Consider the following 23,190-nt stretch of genomic DNA (forward strand, 5'->3'; position numbering starts at 1 on the left):
GAAAACTTTGTTGCATATTGCATGGTGAAATGTAAGTTCTCGATGCGAAATTGGACGAGAAGCGTATCTATATTTTAGGGGTATCTTCGATGTACATCACTTTCGGAAGTAAGAAGTCTTATCTGTCGTACTTTATCTGTCGTGTCAGAATTAATTGGGGTGAAAGTCTGTCTACTTGATATGAGAATAAGGAGCTGATTTTTTTATCTTTTTATGAATCAAATTTTTATTTGAGGTTTATTATCTTTGTAGCAGTTTATCGTCGGCCGAGAACGAGTGGCAGCAAAGCTAAACACTCGAACGAACAACGATAGTGAATAATAATGAAACATGCAAAAATAATTCCCAGGCCCGTCCTGTGTGGCCGCGGTCCAGCAGATACCGCCACGTTCTTACACACCACGGCGGGGCGCGGATTTCTGAGCAGGAAAGCAATTGCTAGGAGAGAACCCACGACCGCTTACGTCGGTTCAGTAGTCAGGACTCTGTAGAGGACACGCAGTCAGATACTGTCTCAACACGAGCAGAGGTCACTGGGAAGGTCTTGAAAAAAGTGTAGTAATTGGTGTGGTAGGGTCTGTTCTCACAGTATGAGATGCAATACCCACTCTTTACATGACGAATAGTACAGTCTTTCCAGCTGATGCAAAAGTTTATGAACGTGGCTTTTCTGGAACGAAATTTTTCAGACAGGAGTATAGAAAACTACTATGACCTCAACAGTTTTGTGCGGTGGTCCACAGTGTTGGCCTTACACTGAAGCGGCGGAAATTAAACTTGGTATTTGACCCTAAAGTAACTGCAGCTTACGGGGATGACGTTTTGGTGTTCGGTTATTTTGCGCCGTTGTATTGTAAGAAATTGCGCAGGTATATAGAGTGTTCGGTGGCCTTTTTTGCTTTGGACGTAAGTTTCAATACAAAGTGAGCAAATGTGGCACCAAAACGCCGATAGTATGAAACCGGATACGACGACTGCTCAGTGTGTTCTGCCTCAGCCAATCACAGCACAGATGACACCCTCTTATTACGAACTGTTAAAAATTACTACCGCTTACTGCAAAAACTGCTGCTGCAAAATAAACATTTCGACCGTCGTACTTTGCGCAGTACATAGGAGCAGACAGAAAATTTTAAGCTCTTGCATGGACACCAGGGCAGCAGGCAGTCAACTGAAACGGTATAAGATGAATGGCCAGATCATGCGAATTAATTACGTTATGTACTTGTGACCTATGAGCTTCTCGGTTAAGACTGAAATCAAAATAACTACGGAAAATACAGGCGATGACGTAGGGAGAAGCGAGCGACGGAGTTGTTTATTCGTTAGGCAGCGTTCTGTCGCAGTAAGCGTTGCGTGTGCTCGCTTCTCGGAGAAGGGAATGAAACGCTGCCACGAAGCGCCAAGGTCGTGGCGTTGCTGGCGGCGGAGGGGTCACGTGACCTGAGAGCCGCTGCCCCGGCCCGGCCCGCCGGCTGTGGGGCAGCGAGGCGGCGCTCAGTCGCTTTCCTACGGGAGGGCGGGTGAATGTGCGTGTGGGCGCAGCAGCAGGTGGGGACGACGCGCAATCGCCCCGTGCTGTCTGAAGTGTGCGAGATTTGTTTGCAAAAAATGTTGCAACTATTGCCGGTACTAATAGTTGAATTCAGTATAAAGAGCCGCAAAGTACAGACAGCTGTTACAATTGACTGCATGTACTCAGTTTAATCTCAAAACAAACAAATTTTTTCGTTGTAGTGATCTGAAAAGGCAGCAACATGCATTTCACATCTCATTTAGGTGCAATAAACTCAGCTTGCTACTAAGTGACAGAATAGAAATGAAAGAAAATTACTTGTTCCCTCAGACACGGCCTCTCGCGAAACAAATTTTATTGCACGCAACTTCCTGGCAGATTAAAACTGTGTGCCGGGCCGAGAGTCGAGAACTCGGGTCATTTGCCTTTCGCGGGCAAGTGCTCTGCTGCGGAAGTAGAGCTATGAGCAGATGTTTTTTGAGTTGTGCTTCGGTAGCTCAGGTAAGCCGGCACGGTAGCTCAGCGTGTTCGGTCAGAGAGTTGTTTGGCCTCTGTAATAAAAAAACTGAGTCCAAGGATCAAGAAACGAACCATACCGGATGTGATGTGACGTCCGCAACGACCAAACACAACGATCAACAACGAACAAAACGCAAAAAAAAGTGGTAGAGCACTTGCTCGCGAGAGGGAAAGGTCGGGAGTTCGAGCCTCGGTCGGGCACCCAGTTTTAATCTTCCAAGAAGTTCAGTATCAGTGCACACTGTGGAATTTCACTCTGGAAATTTTATTCCATGTTTAGAAGTGAAACTGTGACTGAAAGTACTCTGGTGAAGTAAGTAGGATACTTCGGACTCCGTCTTGACTAAATAAAATTCGTTTATATCGACAAGCCTACATCAAACTACAAATGGCCCACGTCGTCTGTACAAGCCTCTTACAAATAGTTACGTAGATGAACCCATTTCGTTAAATAAGGCTCCTCAAACGACTTCTGAAGGCAACAAAAATTTTATTCTCAGTATTTCACTCTGTTATCCGCGTAAACTGCTCGCTAAGAGGTCCAAACTTGTGTTTAAAGCCCTCTTACAGCGAGACAAGTATTACGCTGAACGAGACAGATACGGAGATTGCCATCGCATCTCGTGGAGCCCAAACAACCCACGATACGTTCGTCCATTGTCTGGGAATGACAGCACTTGGGAACTTGCAACAAAGTTTCAACATTATCTCAAACCTTGTCAAAAGTTTCTCTCGCTTCCATGCATAACGTCAAATATTCGAGACAGTGGCGCATTTGTAAAGTAATAGATTACACGTGTAGTATAAGTGCGAGTTGTAGTCTTGACAGAATCGGGCGTGGCGTGGGGTTTATACTGGATGTGACTTGTGAGACCTCTGCACTGTACCTCATGCCGCTGTAGGACTTTCAGCAAACTTTAACACCTAAGTCTGTATGTACGTGCCGGCAAGCCGCGTGGCAGTGTGTGGCAGAGGGTACCACTGACTGCTCCCTTCCGCCTTGGCTGTGCCGCTCGCGAGTGGTACGTGGCTGGCGTCATCGTCGGTAAGCCCGTGTGTAGGCTGCAGTTTCTAGAATTTTCTCGTCGCGCTCATTTCGCCGCAGGCCTGAAAGCGTCGAGGAGACACGCTTGCACTGCGGCACTGCAGCACTGCGGTTTGTCGGCAGGAAGCGGGCGTCCGCGCGGTGGGTGCAGATAAGTGCGTGTCGCCAGTCCAGGGTCGGCAGCGGCGGGAGGTGACGTCACGCGGCCACGCTGGCGATAGTCGGCGGGGGTGGGCGGGAAGCCAGCGAGGCGCAGAGTAGAATGGCCTCGGTGCACGAAATACCCTCCACCACACACCGTAAAGTGGCCTTAGGTTTGAAAATGCAGGTGGTAGCTCATTCCTGCTACATTATGCATCGCAATATTAGTTTTTAGTACTTCATGTTTAGATTTGATTGCTACGGCTAAGGGGCGATGTAACGAATTAACAGTTATGCAGATGAGAGTATACCGGTACATTCGTAACAGGAAACACTGGAACCACTTAAAATTTACCGTTTACGGGTGGAACAACAGTTTCCTTCAGATCGTATAAATAATGTAATTGTTGACATGCTGGCGTACTTTGACAACACAAATTGTACGGTTTTGTGGTGAATGTGGTTCGTCGATTGGCGGTCAGCGTCCTCCTTCCTGTTCCACGCTTCTGCAGTGCGTTCCTGCCGCCACCGAGTTCACGGCACTCCCACCAGAGCCCCGCTGGTGCCAGCCCGCCCGTTGCTGAGGAAGGGCCGTCTTTAGGCCTAGGCGCGACACGACGCTACAGCGCGACGCGCACGAATCACGCGTGGCGCGCGTGTCCAACGCATGTCGAGACGCGTGCACGTGTTTTGCACGCGCCGGCTGACGGCGCTCCACGCTGCCAGAAACGAAGCGCGCGCACACTGTACTCTTTCTCAAACGATTTTGCAGAAACTACTCAGTAAAAATATTTCATTTTTTACTTGCTTGTAGCGTTATATGGCAGCTTCGTGGCCAAGTGCCCATCATCTCGCTAATGGTCATACTTCTTGCGATATACACATTATAGTTAGACGCTACGCAAACTTCGAAAAGCCTGCAATGAAAAATAAGGGTCGCTACGATTTTGCGTTTGGTTACACCATATGTTGTTGCGTTTGAAATTTAGCCAACGTGTTGAATTTTTGTTTAGACTTGGGAGGAGGTATCTATCTGCCTCCAATCTCGATTAAACGGATCCTACGTAGCGCGCTCACTTCCGATCTCACGCCCGCGAGAATGAAATACTCGCAACATCTCTCGTATCTCCTAAACCGCTTGAGACATCGAAACGAAAGATTGGCGAATGATAGCACACAAGGAGAGTATTTTGCTAATTCGTAAACACAGGGAACTTTATCTTTGGCGATATATCAGTACTTATACTTCCCTTCTTATTTTTTTGACTCCATTGGTACTAATTTCTTGAGTTATCGACAGCTAGCGAAACAAGATTTTGCTAGTTGTTGTTGTTGTTGTTGTTGTGGTGGTGGTGGTGGTGGTGGTGGTGGTGGTGGTGGTGGTCTTCAGTCCTGAGACGGGTTTGATGCAGCTCTCCATGCTACTCTATCCTGTGCAAGCTTCTTCATCTCCCAGTACCTACTGCAGCCTACATCCTTCTGAATCTGCTTACTGTATTCATCTCTTGGTCTCCCTCTACGATTTTTACCCTCCACACTGCCCTCCAATACTAAATTGGGTGTGATGACTGGGTGTTGTGTGATGTCCTTAGGTTAGTTAGGTTTAAGTAGTTCTAAGTTCTAGGGGACTGATGACCATAGATGTTAAGTCCCATAGTGCTCAGAGCCATTTGAACCATACTAAATTGGTGATCCCTCGATGTCTCAGAACATGCCCTACCAACCGGTCCCTTCTTCTAATCAAGTTGTACCACAAACTCCTCTTCTCCCCAATCCTATTCAGCACCTCCTCATTAGTCATGTGATCTACCCATCTAATCTTCACCATTTTTCTGTAGCACCACATTTCGAAAGCTTCTATTCTCTTCTTGTCTAAACTATTTATCATCCATGTTTCACTCCCATACATGGCTACACTCCATACAAATACTTTGAGAAACAACTTCGTGACACTTAAAACTATACTCGATGTTAAGAAATTTCTCTTCTTCAGAAACGCTTTCCTTGCCATTGCCAGTCTACATTTTATATCCTCTCTACTTCGACCATCATACGTTATTTTGCTCCCCAAATAGCAAAACTCCTTTACTACCTTAAGTCTCATTCCTAATCTAATTCCCTAAGCTTCACCCAACTTCATTCGCCTACATTCCATTATCCTCGTTTTGCTTTTGTTGATGTTCATCTTATACCCTCCTTTCAAGACACTGTCCATTCCGTTCAACTGCTCTTCGAAGTCCTTTGCTGTCTCTGACAGAATTACAATGTCATCGTCGAACCTAAAAGTTTTTATTTCTTCTCCATGGATTTTAATACCTACTCCGAACTTTTCTTTTGTTTCATTTATTGCTTGCTCAATATACAGATTGAATAACATCGGGGATAGGCTACAACCCTCTCTCATTTTATTTTCCTAGTATGAAAATAAAAATGAAATTTCTTCTCTTATGTTACTACAAACCGACACTGAGGTTTTCGTAAGCTATTGACCTCTGTGATTGCCAGTTACTTGTTTTTTGAGTGACTCTGTTTCAGGATTCTGCCGCAGTAGCTGCTGTGAGATGAGTTTGCGCAAATTACACTGTGTTTTGACAAAGTACAATTAAAATTGTCAACAGAAGTGTGTCCGTTACTCATAAATGGTGACGCTTCTTCGAATGAGAAAAGGTTAACAACTCACACAAAAATTAATTACCAATTATGTTGGAGTTTTGGTCGAATGCCCGTAACCCATTGGTGTCTAACACTGAGGGACTGGAATGGAAACTTACCAAAGGATTTTATTGCTTCTCTTGTCTGAGCAGTATTAAAATAATGACGACCGTTCCTTCAGGCGGAATAATACGCACCTGCCGGATGCTGGTTACTCACCTACGGCTGGGCAAACTGTGTGATAGCGAATGAAATAGTTGTTACTGAGAAAAGGAAAGAATTGGTCTGTCGCACAACATACTGGTCAGTGTATTGTCAGCAGCGGAGGATAATACGCGCGACAGGAATGCAGACGCTGGCCATGTGTGCCTTGTGAGCTGCAGTTCGAAGAACATTGTCATGAAAGTAGATCTGCCTTTGTCAGCAGCACATTTCAACAAATTAAATATATCTAAGCACCACACTCTTTTAGGATATTCCTACTTTCGTAATAATACCGACCATTTTTTTTTTCATTTGTATAATTAGTTTATTAATGCTGAATAATGTGCATGCAACAATTGAAATGCTGTTTCTCATCTTGGCGAGCCAATTGAAACACTGCTATTTCTGACTGCTTTTCGAGTGTTTCTAGCTTGCAGTGGAAATGTAATGTCCACAGGTACATACTATAATGTCTCTTATTACACCTATATCCAAGTAACGACAGTGAAAGCTACGTACTTCATATCTTCGACGTTTTATCAGAAGCAGAAAGAGGTCATACCTGTGGAAATAACGCCTCTTCGACTTCTTGCAGCAGATCGTAGAGATACGTCAGCATTACGGGCAGCAAGTAGATACCCTCATTTTAATTTCCTGCCTCTTTTCTAAATCACTTGATTTTATAATTATTCCTTAGTTCCTTATTCACTACCCTCAGGATGAATCGTCTATCCCTTCTTACGATCTGAAAACATGGCGGAGGCAGAAGATGATAATGCCAGTGGCTAAGGGCTCACCAGTTACTGAACTGTCCATTGTTCTTGACAAAAGAAGAAACAAACCAAAAGAACTGTAGAGATATTTGCAACTGAAAACTATTATGGAGTAACGTAAATAGATGGAGCTCTTGAACGGCGAAAGACGAAACACTACTCAGTGTTAATAAAATTCGGTATACCATAAGGCTGTATTTTTCGGACGGGCAATACTTCCACCGCCCATACGCGCCATGCCGGGGTGAGCACACGGCAGGACTGCCTTCCTCCCCCTCCCCCCCCCCCCATCCCCTCCCGCGGTGCTCGCGTGACGCGCGTCGCCAGAAACTGTGCCTCAACCACAACGCCGCGCGTCGCGTCCCAGTCGCGTCGCGTCGCAGTTTGCGCGGCCCCATTTGAACCTGAAGTTAGGAAAACGCGCGCTGCGCTGCGTCGCGCCACACGCGCTATATGCGTCTCAATTTGCGCCTAGCCTGGAATCCTAAAAATGAAGTGAATTGACCGGGAGATGATCCCGTTTGGGGTTGCTCGGCCGGTAGGAGAAAGACCACCTGTTTCACTCGAATTTGTCGGTTTGCGCGGCGGTGAAACCGACCGGCAATGATGGTGGCTGAACAAACACAGAGACCCGTAGAGAGGGAAAACACCGACTCGGCCGGGAATCGAACTTGAGACACTAACCACGAGACCATGGACTGCGGAAACTGCTGCACAAATCGTGAATGCCAGTCTCTGTAGGACACGCTGTGTCACATGCTGTGTGTTAAAGCGGTAACGGACGGCAGAATTTCGAAATATTGACAACGTGTATCAGATATGAGATGAACTACAGTGTCGCATTTTGTGTGTGTGTGTGTGTGTGTGTGTGTGTGTGTGTGTGTGTGTGTGGGAGGGGAGTGAAGATGTAAAAAAAACAACAGTGCATCAAGTAACGCAGACAAGTAGGAACAGAACGCCCATTCTGCTGCCTTTACTTGTGTAATGTCGCACCCAACATGCGTATCTGGTTCGGGAGCTTTCCTGCATAACAAAAAATAATAAAATGAGAAATAAAATCTATGTAGCCAACGTCGAATTTTCTACCCAAATTGGAAGTTACTAAAAGTCCATGTCGATGAAACTTCTTTTCGTGTCGTCTGTGGCTGAAATAAATCCGATCCGATCCGTGAGCGGTACGTGATGCCTGACTCCTTTTGGCGAGCCAGCTGACCGGCGCTGCGCATGCGCACAGGCTCCGCTCCCAGCACAGCCGGCTGCCCTGCCGCTCCCTCTGGGCTGACGCGATGCACGCCGTCTGACACTACCGGAAAACCGTAACAGCAGTGCAGCGACATTTTAGAGATCGTTAATCCCTGAAAGTTCTCTTGAGAAATGCTTGGAAAACTTGTTCTCTGCTCCAGATGCCACACATACACTCCTGGAAATTGAAATAAGAACACCGTGAATTCATTGTCCCAGGAAGGGGAAACTTTATTGACACATTCCTGGGGTCAGATACATCACATGATCACACTGACAGAACCACAGACACATAGACACAGGCAACAGAGCATGCACAATGTCGGCACTAGTACAGTGTATATCCACCTTTCGCAGCAATGCAGGCTGCTATTCTTCCATGGAGACGATCGTAGAGATGCTGGATGTAGTCCTGTGGAACGGCTTGCCATGCCATTTCCACCTGGCGCCTCAGTTGGACCAGCGTTCGTGCTGGACGTGCAGACCGCGTGAGACGACGCTTCATCCAGTCCCAAACATGCTCAATGGGGGACAGACCCGGAGATCTTGCTGGCCAGGGTAGTTGACTTACACCTTCTAGAGCACGTTGGGTGGCACGGGATACATGCGGACGTGCATTGTCCTGTTGGAACAGCAAGTTCCCTTGCCGGTCTAGGAATGGTAGAACGATGGGTTCGATGACGGTTTGGATGTACCGTGCACTATTCAGTGTCCCCTCGACGATCACCAGTGGTGTACGGCCAGTGTAGGAGATCGCTCCCCACACCATGATGGCGGGTGTTGGCCCTGTGTGCCTCGGTCGTATGCAGTCCTGATTGTGGTGCTCACCTGCACGGCGCCAAACACGCATACGACCATCATTGGCACAAAGGCAGAAGCGACTCTCATCGCTGAAGACGACACGTCTCCATTCGTCCCTCCATTCACGCCTGTCGCGACACCACTGGAGGCGGGCTGCACGATGTTGGGGCGTGAGCGGAAGACGGCCTAACGGTGTGCGGGACCGTAGCCCAGCTTCATGGAGACGGTTGCGAATGGTCCTCGCCGATACCCCAGGAGCAACAGTGTCCCTAATTTGCTGGGAAGTGGCGGTGCGGTCCCCTACGGCACTGCGTAGGATCCTACGGTCTTGGCGTGCATCCGTGCGTCGCTGCGGTCCGGTCCCAGGTCGACGGGCACGTGCACCTTACGCCGACCACTGGCGACAACATCGATGTACTGTGGAGACCTCACGCCCCACGTGTTGAGCAATTCGGCGGTACGTCCACCCGGCCTCCCGCATGCCCACTATACGCCCTCGCTCAAAGTCCGTCAACTGCACATACGGTTCACGTCCACGCTGTCGCGGCATGCTACCAGTGTTAAAGACTGCGATGGAGCTCCGTATGCCACGGCAAACTGGCTGACACTGACGGCGGCGGTGCACAAATGCTGCGCAGCTAGCGCCATTCGACGGTCAACACCGCGGTTCCTGGTGTGTCCGCTGTGCCGTGCGTGTGATCATTGCTTGTACAGCCCTCTCGCAGTGTCCGAAGCAAGTATGGTGGGTCTGACACACCCATGTCAATGTGTTCTTTTTTACATTTCCAGGAGTGTAGTTCGGTTACGGTTCTTCACAGCGGTTGTATAACTGTTAGGTCACCCGAAATATACGCAGAATGACTGAACATGTGTCGAGGTGCGGCTTGCGCTAAACTGTAACTACGCAAGTTATAACGGAGCTGGACTTCCGTTTAATTAGGATGTTTACATGAGGCGTGCGCCTAATTTTCCCAGTTACATTGGGAACGCGTATGTTCCGAGGAATAATGAAAATACGAAAAAATCCAGATACACTTGTAAACGAATTGTTACTGTGCGACTGGTTTTACACAGTAACGAAAGATAAAAGTATGGAATAAATAAACGGCATCAGCCATAAGCTTGGACGGAAAATAACTCGAGATCGGTCACCAGGTCAATTCGTGAGCAAAAATTACTGTATGATTATTAATTAATAATCTCTCTGCATAAAAGGGAATGTCCTGCCCGTCTGACCCATCATCGCCCAGCCCAAACCGAAACTGGAAATCTCCAGGAGGTGCGTGTAAGAAGATTGCGCGAAATTTCAACCATAAGGGGGTGAAATTGGGATGAAGGATTTTTGAGAAATGTCTCTATTAAGGTAATTTTGGAGCTAGAACTACAAAAACTAGTGTTTGATTTCTCAGTCAGAAAATAAAAAAATACGTGTTTGAGTGTTTCTGGAAATTCAACCCCTAAAGGAGTGGAATAGGGGATGAAAATTTTTAAGAAAATATTTCATTGCATTAAAAAGTTTCAAAGCTGCATTTATGAAAGTTGCTGTTTCACCTCTGGGTTAGGTATAAAGAAATATTTGTCACGGTATGGAACTTGTAACCTCCCCCGTGACATTTGAAAGACAATGTTTAAATATAAATGGAGCAAAGTGTAACCTCCCCACAAAAATGTTAAGTCAATTCAACAAAAAATGAATGAAATCTCAGCTGATATGAATTCAATAAAAAATGAAATCTCAGTGACAATGAAAACACAAATAGACCGAAATGTCGATCTTTAGGCCCTGATTAAACTCAAATTCTTACCTCAGTAATACTGCATCTGCTCTTATTTTTCGCATAGCTTGGAGGAAATGCATCGCAAATATATATATTTTTTTTTAATTTAAGGGAGACTTTTCTTTAAGGAAATGCAAGGAAAATATTATTTCAAAAAGGGATTCTTTGTTTTGTTAAAATGCTTGGTTTGAAAACAAAATTATTATTGGGGCGATTCTTGAACAAATTAATTACACTTAAGATCCATTACATTATCAGATGTGCGCAAAGCTGCTTCATTACCTTATTTAAAAAATATACCTCGTCCTGAATGTCGACCATAGAGCCATGTCGACGCCCGCCGACTCCTCACACACAACTGCTAACTCGCAACAGCAACTACATGCTCTCGCGACTCGCTACGTACCACTACTGCCTCGCAGCAGAACTGAACTCTCGCGCGCTATTACTCTCTCGCAACTGCACTGACTACATGCTCTCTGGTCAGAGATTCTGTGGCTCGCCATCGCTGCCTATGAAACGTACGCGTTTCAAACTTGCTATGGAAATATCTGCAGAGCAACGCAAAAGGCACGATAAAGAAAAACTCTGGACTCCAGCTACCGGCTACCGGAATCGCATTTTGGTCAAAACTACATTCGGAAGAGACCATGCTTACACGGCCTTAATTAGCGTGAAAACCTGTAACGGTGTTGCAGTTTGTGCAAAACGTAAAAATCTGATTAAGTTAGAACAAAAAGGTTTCTGCCGGTCGTACAGACCACCCGATCGAAGCGCCAGTCCTTTCTGGACTGCAGTCACGAACCAATCAGGCGAGAACCGAACCAGGAGCTCAGACGTCGAAACACGATTAATACCACGAGAGAGAAAGTCGGTCGTCAGAAAACCAGGAGAACAGTTTGTGCCGAACATGCGTGTAAAAGTCGACGGTTTGCGAAACTGTTAGCGCATTGAACAACTTTGCGTTACCCACTGTGATGATAGGTGCTACCGATGTCGTAAATGTAAATGTTCTCCTGATCTTACACCTCTGGACTACTTTCTGTGGGGTACGTTAAAGGAGAATGTGTACCGTGATGTGCCTACAACCCCAGAGGATATGAAACAACCTATTGTGGCAGCCTGCGGCGACATTACACCAGATGTACTGCGGCGTGTACGACATTCATTACGCCAGAGATTGCAATTGTGTGCAGCAAATGATGGCCACCACATTGAACATCTATTGGCCTGACATGTCGGGACACGCTCTATTCCACTGCGTAATTGAAAACGGAAACCACGTGTGTACGTGTACCTCACCCCTCATGGTAATGTACATGTGCGTCAGTGAAAAAGACCAATAAAAAGGTGTTAGCATGTGGACATAATGTGCTGTTCCAGTCTCTTCTGTACCTAAGGTCCATCACTGTTCCCTTTGGATCCCTACGTAATTCGGTGCTCTCCGATACAGACGATCGAACAGCGGAGGAGTGGTATTCAAGCGTCAAGTTTAGGTTACAATATCTCCGGATGTAATTAACATTTTAGAATGCAACAAACGGCACTGATTACGTATTTGTTTGTATGTTCAAATGTGCTAACAAAACCAACGGGGTCCCAACTAAAAAATGTAGTTTTACGTTAAAAAACATAGTTCCGTGCATTTTTTTATGGTTTGTGGTAACCAATTACACTAGCCCCTCTCCTCACGTTCGGTCTGTGGAATCGGTTCGTCAGTATTTGATGTGGTTTACGAAATATATCCAGCGGTAACGTTAGGTGACTCACCCTGTATTTATCAACTGTCGCTGGAGACAGGTGTGGCTGTCACTCGTAGAGGTATCGTCAGTCACCTGTATGCTGAAACGGCTGCTCCGTGTTGCCGTGTTTCAGAATCGTCCGCAATGGAAGCAGTTAAGGACATCACAGAGACGGTGGCTGTGGACCTGGGGGACCTGCTGGACGCCGGGGACGACGCCATGGTGATGCTCGAGGCAGGTGAGACTCGGCTGGTGGCGCACAGGGCCGTCCTGGCGGACAGGAGCCCTGTGTTCGCGGCGATGTTCGCCCACGACACCCTCGAGGCCAGCACTGGCGTGGTGAGGATTGCCGACATCGGGGGCCCGGTGCTGAGGCAGCTGGTCTCCTACCTGTACACCCAGCGGGCCCCCCAGCTGCCCGGCACGGCCCCCCAGCTGCTGGCCGCAGCAGATAAGTACGGGGCGTCGGGGCTGAAGGCGGAGTGCGAGCGGCAGGTGGCCGCTCAGCTGACCGTGGAGACCGCGGCGGCCGCGGCCGTCCTCGCAGTCCGCCACTCCTGCAGTGACCTCAGGCGAGCAGCCATCGAATTTATTAAGGCACGTACCCACGAGGTGATGGCCACGCAGGGGTGGGCAGATGCGATGCGGAAGCAGCCGGAAGACTTGATCGAAGTGAGCCGGTTGCTGTACGATCCACCACCACAAACCAGGTAAGTGTGAGACAACCCACTGATTAGTGTCTCTCGGTTCTAGGTGTGTGTATTTCCAACTGTGTAATTTTTCCCACTGAATTTTCGTAGATGTGTGTCTGCTGTAAAATACACCATCATAGACAGTCATTTCACGATAGCTCACAATGCTATCATTACCCTCGTTTCAGTGAACCCCTAAACTGAACAGTGTTCATTACCAGGTATGTTAGCTAACAAAAATCATCAAACAGCCAGTTTGTGGGCATTATATTAAACTACATGTATACAGAAAGTGGTTGTTTAGGTTTTAGCATCAACTGTCATGACAGAGGGTACACTCACTGTGTGAATAGAGCATGAGGCAGACTGCTGTGGACACAAAGCTGTATTGCCCAGCACAGGCTCAGACGCCGTGATGGGTGTAGTTTGCAACCGGCAGCCTGTACTGGTTGCTGTAGCCCTGTTCCCATGAAGTGGTCTCCAAAGTTGTCCATTGCCTCTGTGGCTGATGACAATGAGACACCTTTGAATAGTGCCACACTGCATGAAGATGATGACTGAGTAAGTCACTTACAGCCGACACCTCGAGCAAGGTAGTGTACTGCAGAATGATTAGAGGAGGGCGGCAACTTATCTACAATTTTATATTGCTGATGTTGACCTGTGGAATTTTCTTTGTGTAGTAAAGGAGACTATCCAAGTAATGATTATTCACACCTTAGTATTACAGCTTTGGCTGTTACGTAGTTGTCTGTCACTTTCTTTCCACGTGCAAGCCATATGCCAGTAACTATTCCAAGACAATTCTTAGTTCTCTCCAAATCCAGACAGTACACGGAAGATGTTAATTGCTCTAAAGGCACATTATATAAAAGAATGCTCTGCTGGGAGGGCTTGTATGGAAGATGTTCAGAAAACCAGGTGAAGTAAGCATCGGTGCCCCAGTGTCTGTCTGCTCACACCTCTTGCAGCCTGAGACCACCTTGCAGGATCACAGGCCAGACCTACCAGCAGTTCCAGCTGGTCCCATAAAATTGAGTCTTCCCACCTCATTTTGTTCGCCTCTGTACTCAGCATTACATAAAGCTCACGCAGTGCTTTGATACGTTCCCATCTGTGACACACAGAATACCGTGCCTTACTGTGTATTCGACGAACAGGTGTCCACCCCTGTGTGTGTGTGTGTGTGTGTGTGTGTGTGTGTGTGTTTCAGTGGATCTATGGCTTTACTATAGCCACCCAGTGAACACTACAGGCTTCCATTCTCCTGTGGCACACCTTATGACATAATCTATCCCATCCATTGTTGTTGCTGTTCCATCTCTGATAGTCTGTGACGCTTAAAGTGGCTGTGCGACCAGAGTTACCATTTTTCTGCACCATCTTACAGTTACATATGTTCATACAAGTCTAATAGCCACTAACACTGATAAATGATCATTTATTTTTCATTTAGATTTTAATACTTATGTAGTATTTCAGTGTTCTGCTCATGGGCGATTTTAACGCCAGGATTGGAAATCGAACAGAAGGTTATGAAAAGGTTATGGGTAAATTTGGAGAAGATATGGAGGCCAACAGGAACGGGAAACAACTCTTAGTAATCACAAACTCCTTTTTTAAACATAAGAACATTCACCGGTATACTTGAGAAGGCAGGGGAACCAGATCTGTCATTGACTATATAATAACAGATCAGGAATTCAGGAAGGCTGTGAGGGACACACGTGTATTCAGGGGATTCTTTGATGACACTGATCATTATTTAATCTTCAGTGAAATTGGGATTGCGAGGCCGAAAGTGCGGGAGGTCAGGTCCATATGCAGGAGGATAAGAGTGGAGAAACTTCAGGATAAGGAAATCAAGCAAAAGTACATAACAGCGATCTCAGAAAGGTACCAGTTAGTTGAATGTAGTCAGTTACAGTCATTGGAAAAGGAATGGACAAGGTACAGGGACACAGTGGCTAAAGAGTGTCTTGGAACAGTAGTGTGTAAAAGTAGGAGGAAGCAAACAGCTTGGTGGAATGACACAGTCAAGGCAGCCTGTAAAAGGAAAAAGAAGGCGTATAAAAAATGGCTACATACTAGAACTCAGGTAGACAGAGAAAGTTATGTTGGAGAAAGAAACAAAGCCAAACAGATAATTGCAGCATCCAAGAAGAAATCTTGGGAAGACTTTCGAAACAGGTTGGAGACATTGGGTCAAGCTGCTGGAAAACCGTTCTGGAGTGTAATTAGCAGTCTTCGAAAGGCAGGTAAGAAGGAAATGACAAGTATTTTGGACAGGTCAGGAAAACTGCTGGTGAATCCTGTGGATGCCTTGGGCAGATGGTGGGAATATTTTGAAGAGTTGCTCAATGTAGGTGAAAATACGATCAGTAATGTTTCAGATTTCGAGGTAGAATGGGATAGGAATGATGATGGAAATAGGATCACGTTTGAGGAAGTGGAGAAAATGGTCAATAGATTGCAGTGCAATAAAGCAGCTGGGGTGGATGAAATTAAGTCGGAACTCATCAAATACAGTGGAATGTCAGGTCTTAAATGGCTACACAGGATAATTGAAATGGCCTGGGAGTCGGGACTGGTTCCATCAGACTGGACAAAAGCAGTAATCACACCAATCTTTAAACATGGAAACAGAAAATATTGTAACAACTACAGAGGTATCTCTTTAATCAGCGTTGTGGGTAAAATCTTCTCAGGTATTGTTGAAAGGAAAGTGCGAGTATTAGTTGAGGAGCAATTGGATGAAAATCAGAGTGGGTTTAGGCCTCTTAGAGGTTGTCAGGACCAGATCTTTAGCTTACGGCAAATAATGGAGAAATGTTATGAGTGGAACAGGGAATTGTATCTATGCTCTATAGATCTAGAAAAGGCATATGACCGGGTTCCTAGGAGGAAGTTATTGTCTGTTCTACATGATTATGGAATAGGAGGCAAACATTTGCAAGCAATTAAAAGTCTTTACATGGATAGTCAGGCAGCAGTTAGAGTTGACGGTAAGTTGAGTTCATGGTTCAGAGTAGTTTCAGGGGTAAGACAAGGCTGCAACGTGTCTCCACTGTTGTTCATATTATTTATGGATCATATGTTGAAAACAATAGACTGTCTGGGTGAGATTAAGATATGTGAACACAAAATAAGCAGTCTTGCATATGCGGATGACTTAGTTGTGATGGCAGATTCGATTGAAAGTTTGCAAAGTAATATTTCAGAGCTAGATCAGAAATGTAAGGACTATGGTATGAAGATTAGCATCTCCAAAACGAAAGTAATGTCAGTGGGAAAGAAATATAAACAGATTGAGTGCCAAATAGGAGGAACAAAGTTAGAACAGGTGGACGGTTTCAAGTACTTAGGATGCATATTCTCACAGGATGGCAACATAGTGAAAGAACTGGAAGCGAGATGTAGCAAAGCTAATGCAGTGAGCGCTCAGCTACGATCTACTCTCTTCTGCAAGAAGGAAGTCAGTACCAAGACTAAGTTATCTGTGCACCGTTCAATCTTTCGACCAACTTTGTTGTATGGGAGCGAAAGCTGGGTGGATTCAGGTTACCTTACCAACAAGGTTGTTACGGATATGAAGGATGATTGCAGGTACTAGTAGATGGGAACAATGGCAGGAGGGTGTCCACAATGAGGAAATCAAAGAAAAACTGGGAATGAACTCTATAGATGTAGCAGTCAGGGCGAACAGGCTTAGATGGTGGGGTCATGTTACACGCATGGGAGAAGCAAGGTTACCCAAGAGACTCATGGATTCAGCAGTAGAGGGTAGGAGGAGTCGGGGCAGACTGAGGAGAAGGTACCTGGATTCGGTTAAGAATGATTTTGAAGTAATAGGTTTAACATCAGAAGAGGCACCAATGTTAGCACCGAATAGGGGATCATGGAGGAACTGTATAAGGGGGGCTATGCTCCAGACTGAACACTGAAAGGCATAATCAGTCTTAGATGATGATGATGATGATGATGATGATGATGATGATGATGATGATGTAGTACTATTTTATGTGCTATTTGACATATCAGAAATCTTGTGCTCGAGATGACACTGTGCATTCCCTGAACCAATTGTAATGAACATAGAGCCAGTGTTGTAAATCATTCAGTGTCTTTCTCTTTTATTCAATAAAGATTAACATCAAAATTCCTTGTTTAAACAACAAACATATTACAATTGTTTACATTCTTGAAAAAAATTTAAAGCATTATATTATTCCAAACTCGTTATGCACGCTGTGGGAAATGACTCAAGCACTTATGTTTGAAAAAATTTTTGTTAACGGGAATCTTTTTACTAGCAGTAATCTTTGTGTATATTTTAAAAATTCTCTTGATGATGTATAATAGATTCTTGTCGTGATCTTCACCTAGTTGACTGCCTCATACTTCCCACACTATTGGGTGTCAGTTACAGACAGATACACAATGTTTGGTTCTGGAACTGTCTCTGTCTTTCACTGATTCCACCCCCCCCCCCCCCCCAACCTCTCAAAATTATACATAGTGTCACACTCAAATTTTATACACCACAGGTGCCTATGATTTTAACAATAATTAAAATAAGATGTATAAAACCAGGTGTAAGCAGAATTATTTTTTACTTCATACAGTGTCCACTTCACACAGTGAAGTGATATAGTGTTTTCCCATTTTTTGGGGAGGATGTCTCACTATCCCATGTTCATCCTACTCCCCCTTGTATCCATGCCAGCCCTTCTAGATAGACATCAAATTCTTACGGAATTTACCATTCATACCTACTGTATGTGGAGGACAAACATAATTTTATTTCAGTAGCAAGTTCACAGCACAACTTACATCATCAATCACAAACATTGCTCATCACCCCCCCCCCCCACCCCCCTTCCCCACACACACACACACACACACACACACACACACACACACACACACACACACACAGTAGTGTGTGTTTTTCCATCACTGGGGAATGACACAGCTTACTTTAACTACCCCATGGTTTCATGTGTGCTTACAAGGTGAGGATGCTCACTTGAAAAATACTTAAATTCCTGTCAACCGTATTTAATGAATGAAATTTAGATGAATGTGGTAATACTGTTATGACATGTAACTGTTGCACAACCACAGCCTCTTTCTGTTGTCAAATCATGGGTTTCACCGTGCCTTACTATCCGCTGTACTGAATTCCTTCTCCAGCTCAATTTGAAACACGCTGTCAACCATTTAGTTACCTGTACCTTTCAAAGACCAGTTTTTAAAACAGGCTTTGAACGATGTCTGACGATCAAAGTATCACATTAATTACAATCGAAATGTTTCACAATCAGACGAGTGTCGTGCCTGTCAAATTTATATGCGTGTGTTACCATGCTCAGAAGCAGCCAAATTTCCTGAACTGCATTCCACCTGGTTTGTACGCAGCCACATAACTTTCTTGCACTTTGTCTATTATCGTCCATATGAAAACCAATACCACAGTAATGTAAATATCAGAAATCCCTTTACCAGAGATGGTGGTCCTCAGTGCTTGTAAACTCAAGTTAATTACAATAAATGACATTTCAAAAAGCAAGATTCAGCTTCAGACTACATGCTTTTGTAATGGACTGGGATCCAGGACTCCAATCCGGTCACTACAGATCTTAACTATCATTTTAACCACATGTAACATCATATGCACTTTTTCAAACTTGATATGATGGGGCATAAAGTTTTGTTTTGGGCAGGGATTGTGAATGAAGCACAATAAAATGTTATAATTTTATGTATCAAAATTTTTCACCGCTAGAGGGATGATGAAACTGAAATGATTATACAACAAAGTATTCCCCCGCTGCGTTTCGAACCCAGCATATATCATGTTGTTTTCTAGCCACATATAGATACACAGCGTCGGTTTATTTCACCACCAGTGAAATATGCTCATGCCTGAACTAGAAATTATGCGAGGAAAAGTTCTGTGCTGACTGGGACTCTTAACCCTGTATATGCTATCACCACTGGCTACACACCTGTCAAATACTTATCCACCAGCCACTAGGAGTGAAATTTATAAATCTGAAATAATAGGATAAAACGTTCTCTGCCTGTTTCATAGTCAAAATTGGCACCAATTGTTATTGTTGACGTTGCAAGCACAAATGCTAAAAATCATTATTGCTTTCCACATATTACTTGCAGTGCGAATGCTACAACTTGAAATCACACAGTGAAAATTTTTGTACCCAACCAGTATTTAAAACCAGACCTTCCCCTTTCTTTGAAACCTGGATAACTATGGAATGTTAGGGACCCAACAAAACGATGGAACTGTATTGTCCGAAAAGTGTTCAAAATGGCAGAAAGAGATATCCGAGTTAGATTCCCAGTTCAGCACCAACATTTTCAATATTGCAAGTTCAAATAAGTTTGCCGTGACTTTACATGACAATTGTTTCAGGAATGAAATAAAATTTCTGGTGCAAGAAAGGTTAATGGTGAGCTTCCACTAGCCGGACGTCTGCCTCTGTCATGGCCCAACATACACCGACTCTCCTCCAGCAGATAGTGAATGACCGTCGGCTTTATTGTAGATTAGGAAGGAAAGTGGAACCTTATGTTGTTCAACAGAAGTCACCGGAGGCAAAGAGGGTCTGTTAATACTTGTTAAGTGTTTGGCTGATCAGTGACTCGAACACAGAGCTTAAGAAAATGAAGGTAGAGCAATTTTAACAGACCACCAAACTACTTTCAATGCAGTGCCACTGTTTTGCCTTTAACGAAGGATGCTCCTCACTGGATGAGTGTTCTGTTTCCCTCGAGGTTCATTACAACCTTTACAAAACATTCTTTTCCTTGTTAATCCATATCAATGGCCACTAGTTGCCTCAGCTACCTAATGTGTACTTTAGAGTTGTTTTTGTAATCACTGAAATAAAATCACATAATTGTCAGCTGCACTACTGGCATTATTGTAGGCTACAGAAATTTGTGCAGGAAGTGTTTTCTCCCACCTGAGCTGCTGTGATCTTGTAAGAGTTTAAGTTACACCAACACTAGATCGTACAAAATAAACTCAGCGACAAGTATCAATCAAACTTCCACAATGTTCTCCAGGGATCATTGTCACATTTATAACTGCAGTAGTGTGGCATTGTGTCAAGGAACGTTAATTATTTTCTAGTTCTTTATTATTGTGATAGAGGCTTATAATTTTACTAAAAGAAGAGATGCATTTGATATATAAGGAAGTCAATCATAGGCAGTGACTGTTGTTTGAGAATGCATCCATTGTTATTCTTGAAGTGGTTTCCCTTTATTATAATCTCAGAAGGAATTTATTTTTTAGTTTGAAGTGGTATTAAGCTACTAAGCAGCCATGTTTATCCACTATAATAGTTTTTTGAAGAGATCATTCATTATTATAATTTCTTATGTTATTATTAACGCCGTCAATCTTGGCAAAGATGAGGCTTGTCTTCAGTAAATGTAGCTTATGTAGCACAGATAATCCCTCCATATAAATTCCATGTGGAAAAAGGGGGCCTAAAAATGTACCTTGCAAGTGCGTAAGAAAGTCCATAATTTTTCCTCATGTAGCATACTACATTGATGCATGTAGCCTAAAAGGACCACCCATAATTTAACTGAAACAAGTAGATTCATGCATAATATCATAGACTTTTGTCTGACGTGTTGTCATGCAGGTTGGAATAAGTATATTTATCAACCATAATTTTTTATTTGTAGCTATAAAATAATCTTTGAGTGACTTATTGAATATTGTACACTTGAAGGTCATAAGGATTGTTGTTTAAACCTTCGAAAATGCTGCATGAAGTATTTTGTGCATCACAGTATATTGATAATTTTTACTTATGGACCATCTGACAGCAACTGAATAAAACACAATTTTAGTGCCATACGCGTTTAAAGTTTATTTTCTGCAAGGCGTTATCAATGGCCTGGAATATGAACATATGTTAGCTATTTAATTTACATTTTTGTCACTGTGCCTATAGGTTATAAACAGTTCTGGTGGTTGGTATTTCCTATTAAGTAGTAATGTTTTGAACTGTACTTACAGGTTGTGTGGACAATTTCTTACATATTACACTCCCATTGCATTTTTGGTGGTGTTCTTCTTATGAATGACAATTTGCAGTTTTTTCCCACACTCCACAGCACTATGAACTGAAAGATTGTTTCAGTGCAATGTTTTGGTTTCTGTTGCTGACTGTCAAATGTTTTTACCAAAGATCGAATGTTATTGCGAAACTTTAGAGTGTAATTATTGAAGTATCTGTGATCTGTTTGTGTACGCGCGCGCGTGTGTGTGTGTGTGTGTGTGTGTGTGTGTGTGTGTGTGTGTGTGTGTGTGTGTGTGTGTGTGTGGTATTTTTTTATTTTGGCTCTGCTTATGTGTGTAGGTCATGGTGTACCATCTGGTTCTTTTCTGTGTGGTGTTGTCAGTGTGTGTTTGTAAGTTTTCAGCTTGTGAGTCCTTTTGTATTCTGGAAATGTGTTTGTTCTGTTGTATTATTTTGTGCGTGTATGTGGTAAGTGTGTCAAAGAAATTACGTCAGGAAATAATTTTTTCATTTGCAGTTGGTTTGTTTTGATGTGGTGGTTTACCAGTATGGCTCAATCGATTACTGCCAAATGTCATGAAATGTGACCAATTAGCCATCATGCGGCACTTTAATTCAATAGGAAATGTTGAGGAGGAAGAAAGAAAGAAGTAATTAAGCGTCAAACATCCCATCGACTGCAAGACCATTAGAGACAAAGTAGAATCTACAGCTCTCAAATGTTAGAAAGGAAATAGATCGTGCCATTTCAAAGGAATGGTCACAGTATTTGCATTGCTTAGTTTAAGAAAATAAAGGAAAACTTAAAACAGGATGGTTGGATGGACATTTGAACTATTTGACTTTACCTTCATAAAACAAAAATGTTTGGTCCTGACAAAAAACGTAAAATCAAAGGCTAATGTGAGTCCTCAGAATGTAACAGTACACATCTGGTGTAATGAAGCTCTTTTGTGTTAAGAAATTCTTCCCACGGATATGTCCATATTTATTAGCATCCATTGTATTCATGGTTGTCCGCAAAGATTTTCATTGTGTCGTGCACATAAAACCAGAGGGGAAAAGCAATTTTAATTTTTATCGCCTCTGCATGTCTTGTCAGCTATGACAGCTGGTGTCTATTTCAAGTCTGTCACACACAACTTTAAATGATTGCTTGAAAAGTTAAAACATGTACCTCCTAGCAAGTGGCAAAAAAGAATTCGATAATCAACATCATCTTGTGTGCAGTCAACAACGATGGTGCATGCAGCACGCGGGGATAGATTCCCAACCTACACAGAATGTTCTGTTAGGTTATTTCCAGTTCATATATTGGCACATCCTGCTACAGCAAAACTAAGCAAATTTTTAACATGTATTTGTGGTTAGAAAACAATGAGAGGTGGTGGATTCAGATCCCAGTAAAGGAACAAAATACTTTTTCTCGACAGTTCAGATTCTCATTTTGCTATATTTGGATATGTATTGTATTATTGCACTTAGTTAACAATCCTATTAGTTGCTAGGTTTGAATCATCGAACACAATGCCAAGTCATTTCAACATTTCAACATGCACCCACACACACATGCTTACATGTGGCTGAAATGATATTTAAGATCTTTCATACTTAGTTAACAGAGACAATAGGTGCTCAATTGGAATCCTGGATGGTAGTCTTAATACAAATGTTTTCGTCACTTAATTTCAAGTTGAAACTTAGTTTCCAAAAGTCATTTATTGCAATAAACTTGAGTTTACAAGCTGCCATCTAATTATAACAGGTTTCGATATTCACATTATCGTGATATTAGTCTGATTGTGGACTCAGTGTTACAAATCAGTTGCTTCAAGTGGGGTCTTGTAATAATCATTTTGTAGCATGAAATGCCCATATCGAAAAGAGATCAGAGGAACTGCAAGACAGTAACATTATGTGGGTGCATTCGTCGTCCCCCTACACTCTGTCAAGGAATATGGCACTTCATCATCATCATCATACAATTTAGGTGGAGTGGAATTCAGGCCGTTTGGA

General features: G+C 43.8%; 1 protein-coding gene across 2 annotated transcripts in view; it reads left to right on the forward strand.

Moving 5' to 3' along the window:
• The window catches only part of LOC126426740 (ankyrin repeat domain-containing protein 23-like), a 107,251-nt gene that overhangs the window by 52,763 nt on the left and 31,298 nt on the right, over positions 1-23,190 (forward strand). For both annotated transcript variants that reach the window (XM_050088710.1, XM_050088711.1), the window contains exon 2: positions 12,547-13,123. In XM_050088710.1, coding sequence (XP_049944667.1) covers positions 12,558-13,123 — 566 coding nt within the window. In that variant the 5' untranslated portion in view covers positions 12,547-12,557. The remainder of the gene's footprint in view (positions 1-12,546; positions 13,124-23,190) is intronic.

The sequence above is a fragment of the Schistocerca serialis genome, chromosome 11, assembly GCF_023864345.2.
Source record: "Schistocerca serialis cubense isolate TAMUIC-IGC-003099 chromosome 11, iqSchSeri2.2, whole genome shotgun sequence".
Classification (NCBI taxonomy): domain Eukaryota; kingdom Metazoa; phylum Arthropoda; class Insecta; order Orthoptera; family Acrididae; genus Schistocerca; species Schistocerca serialis.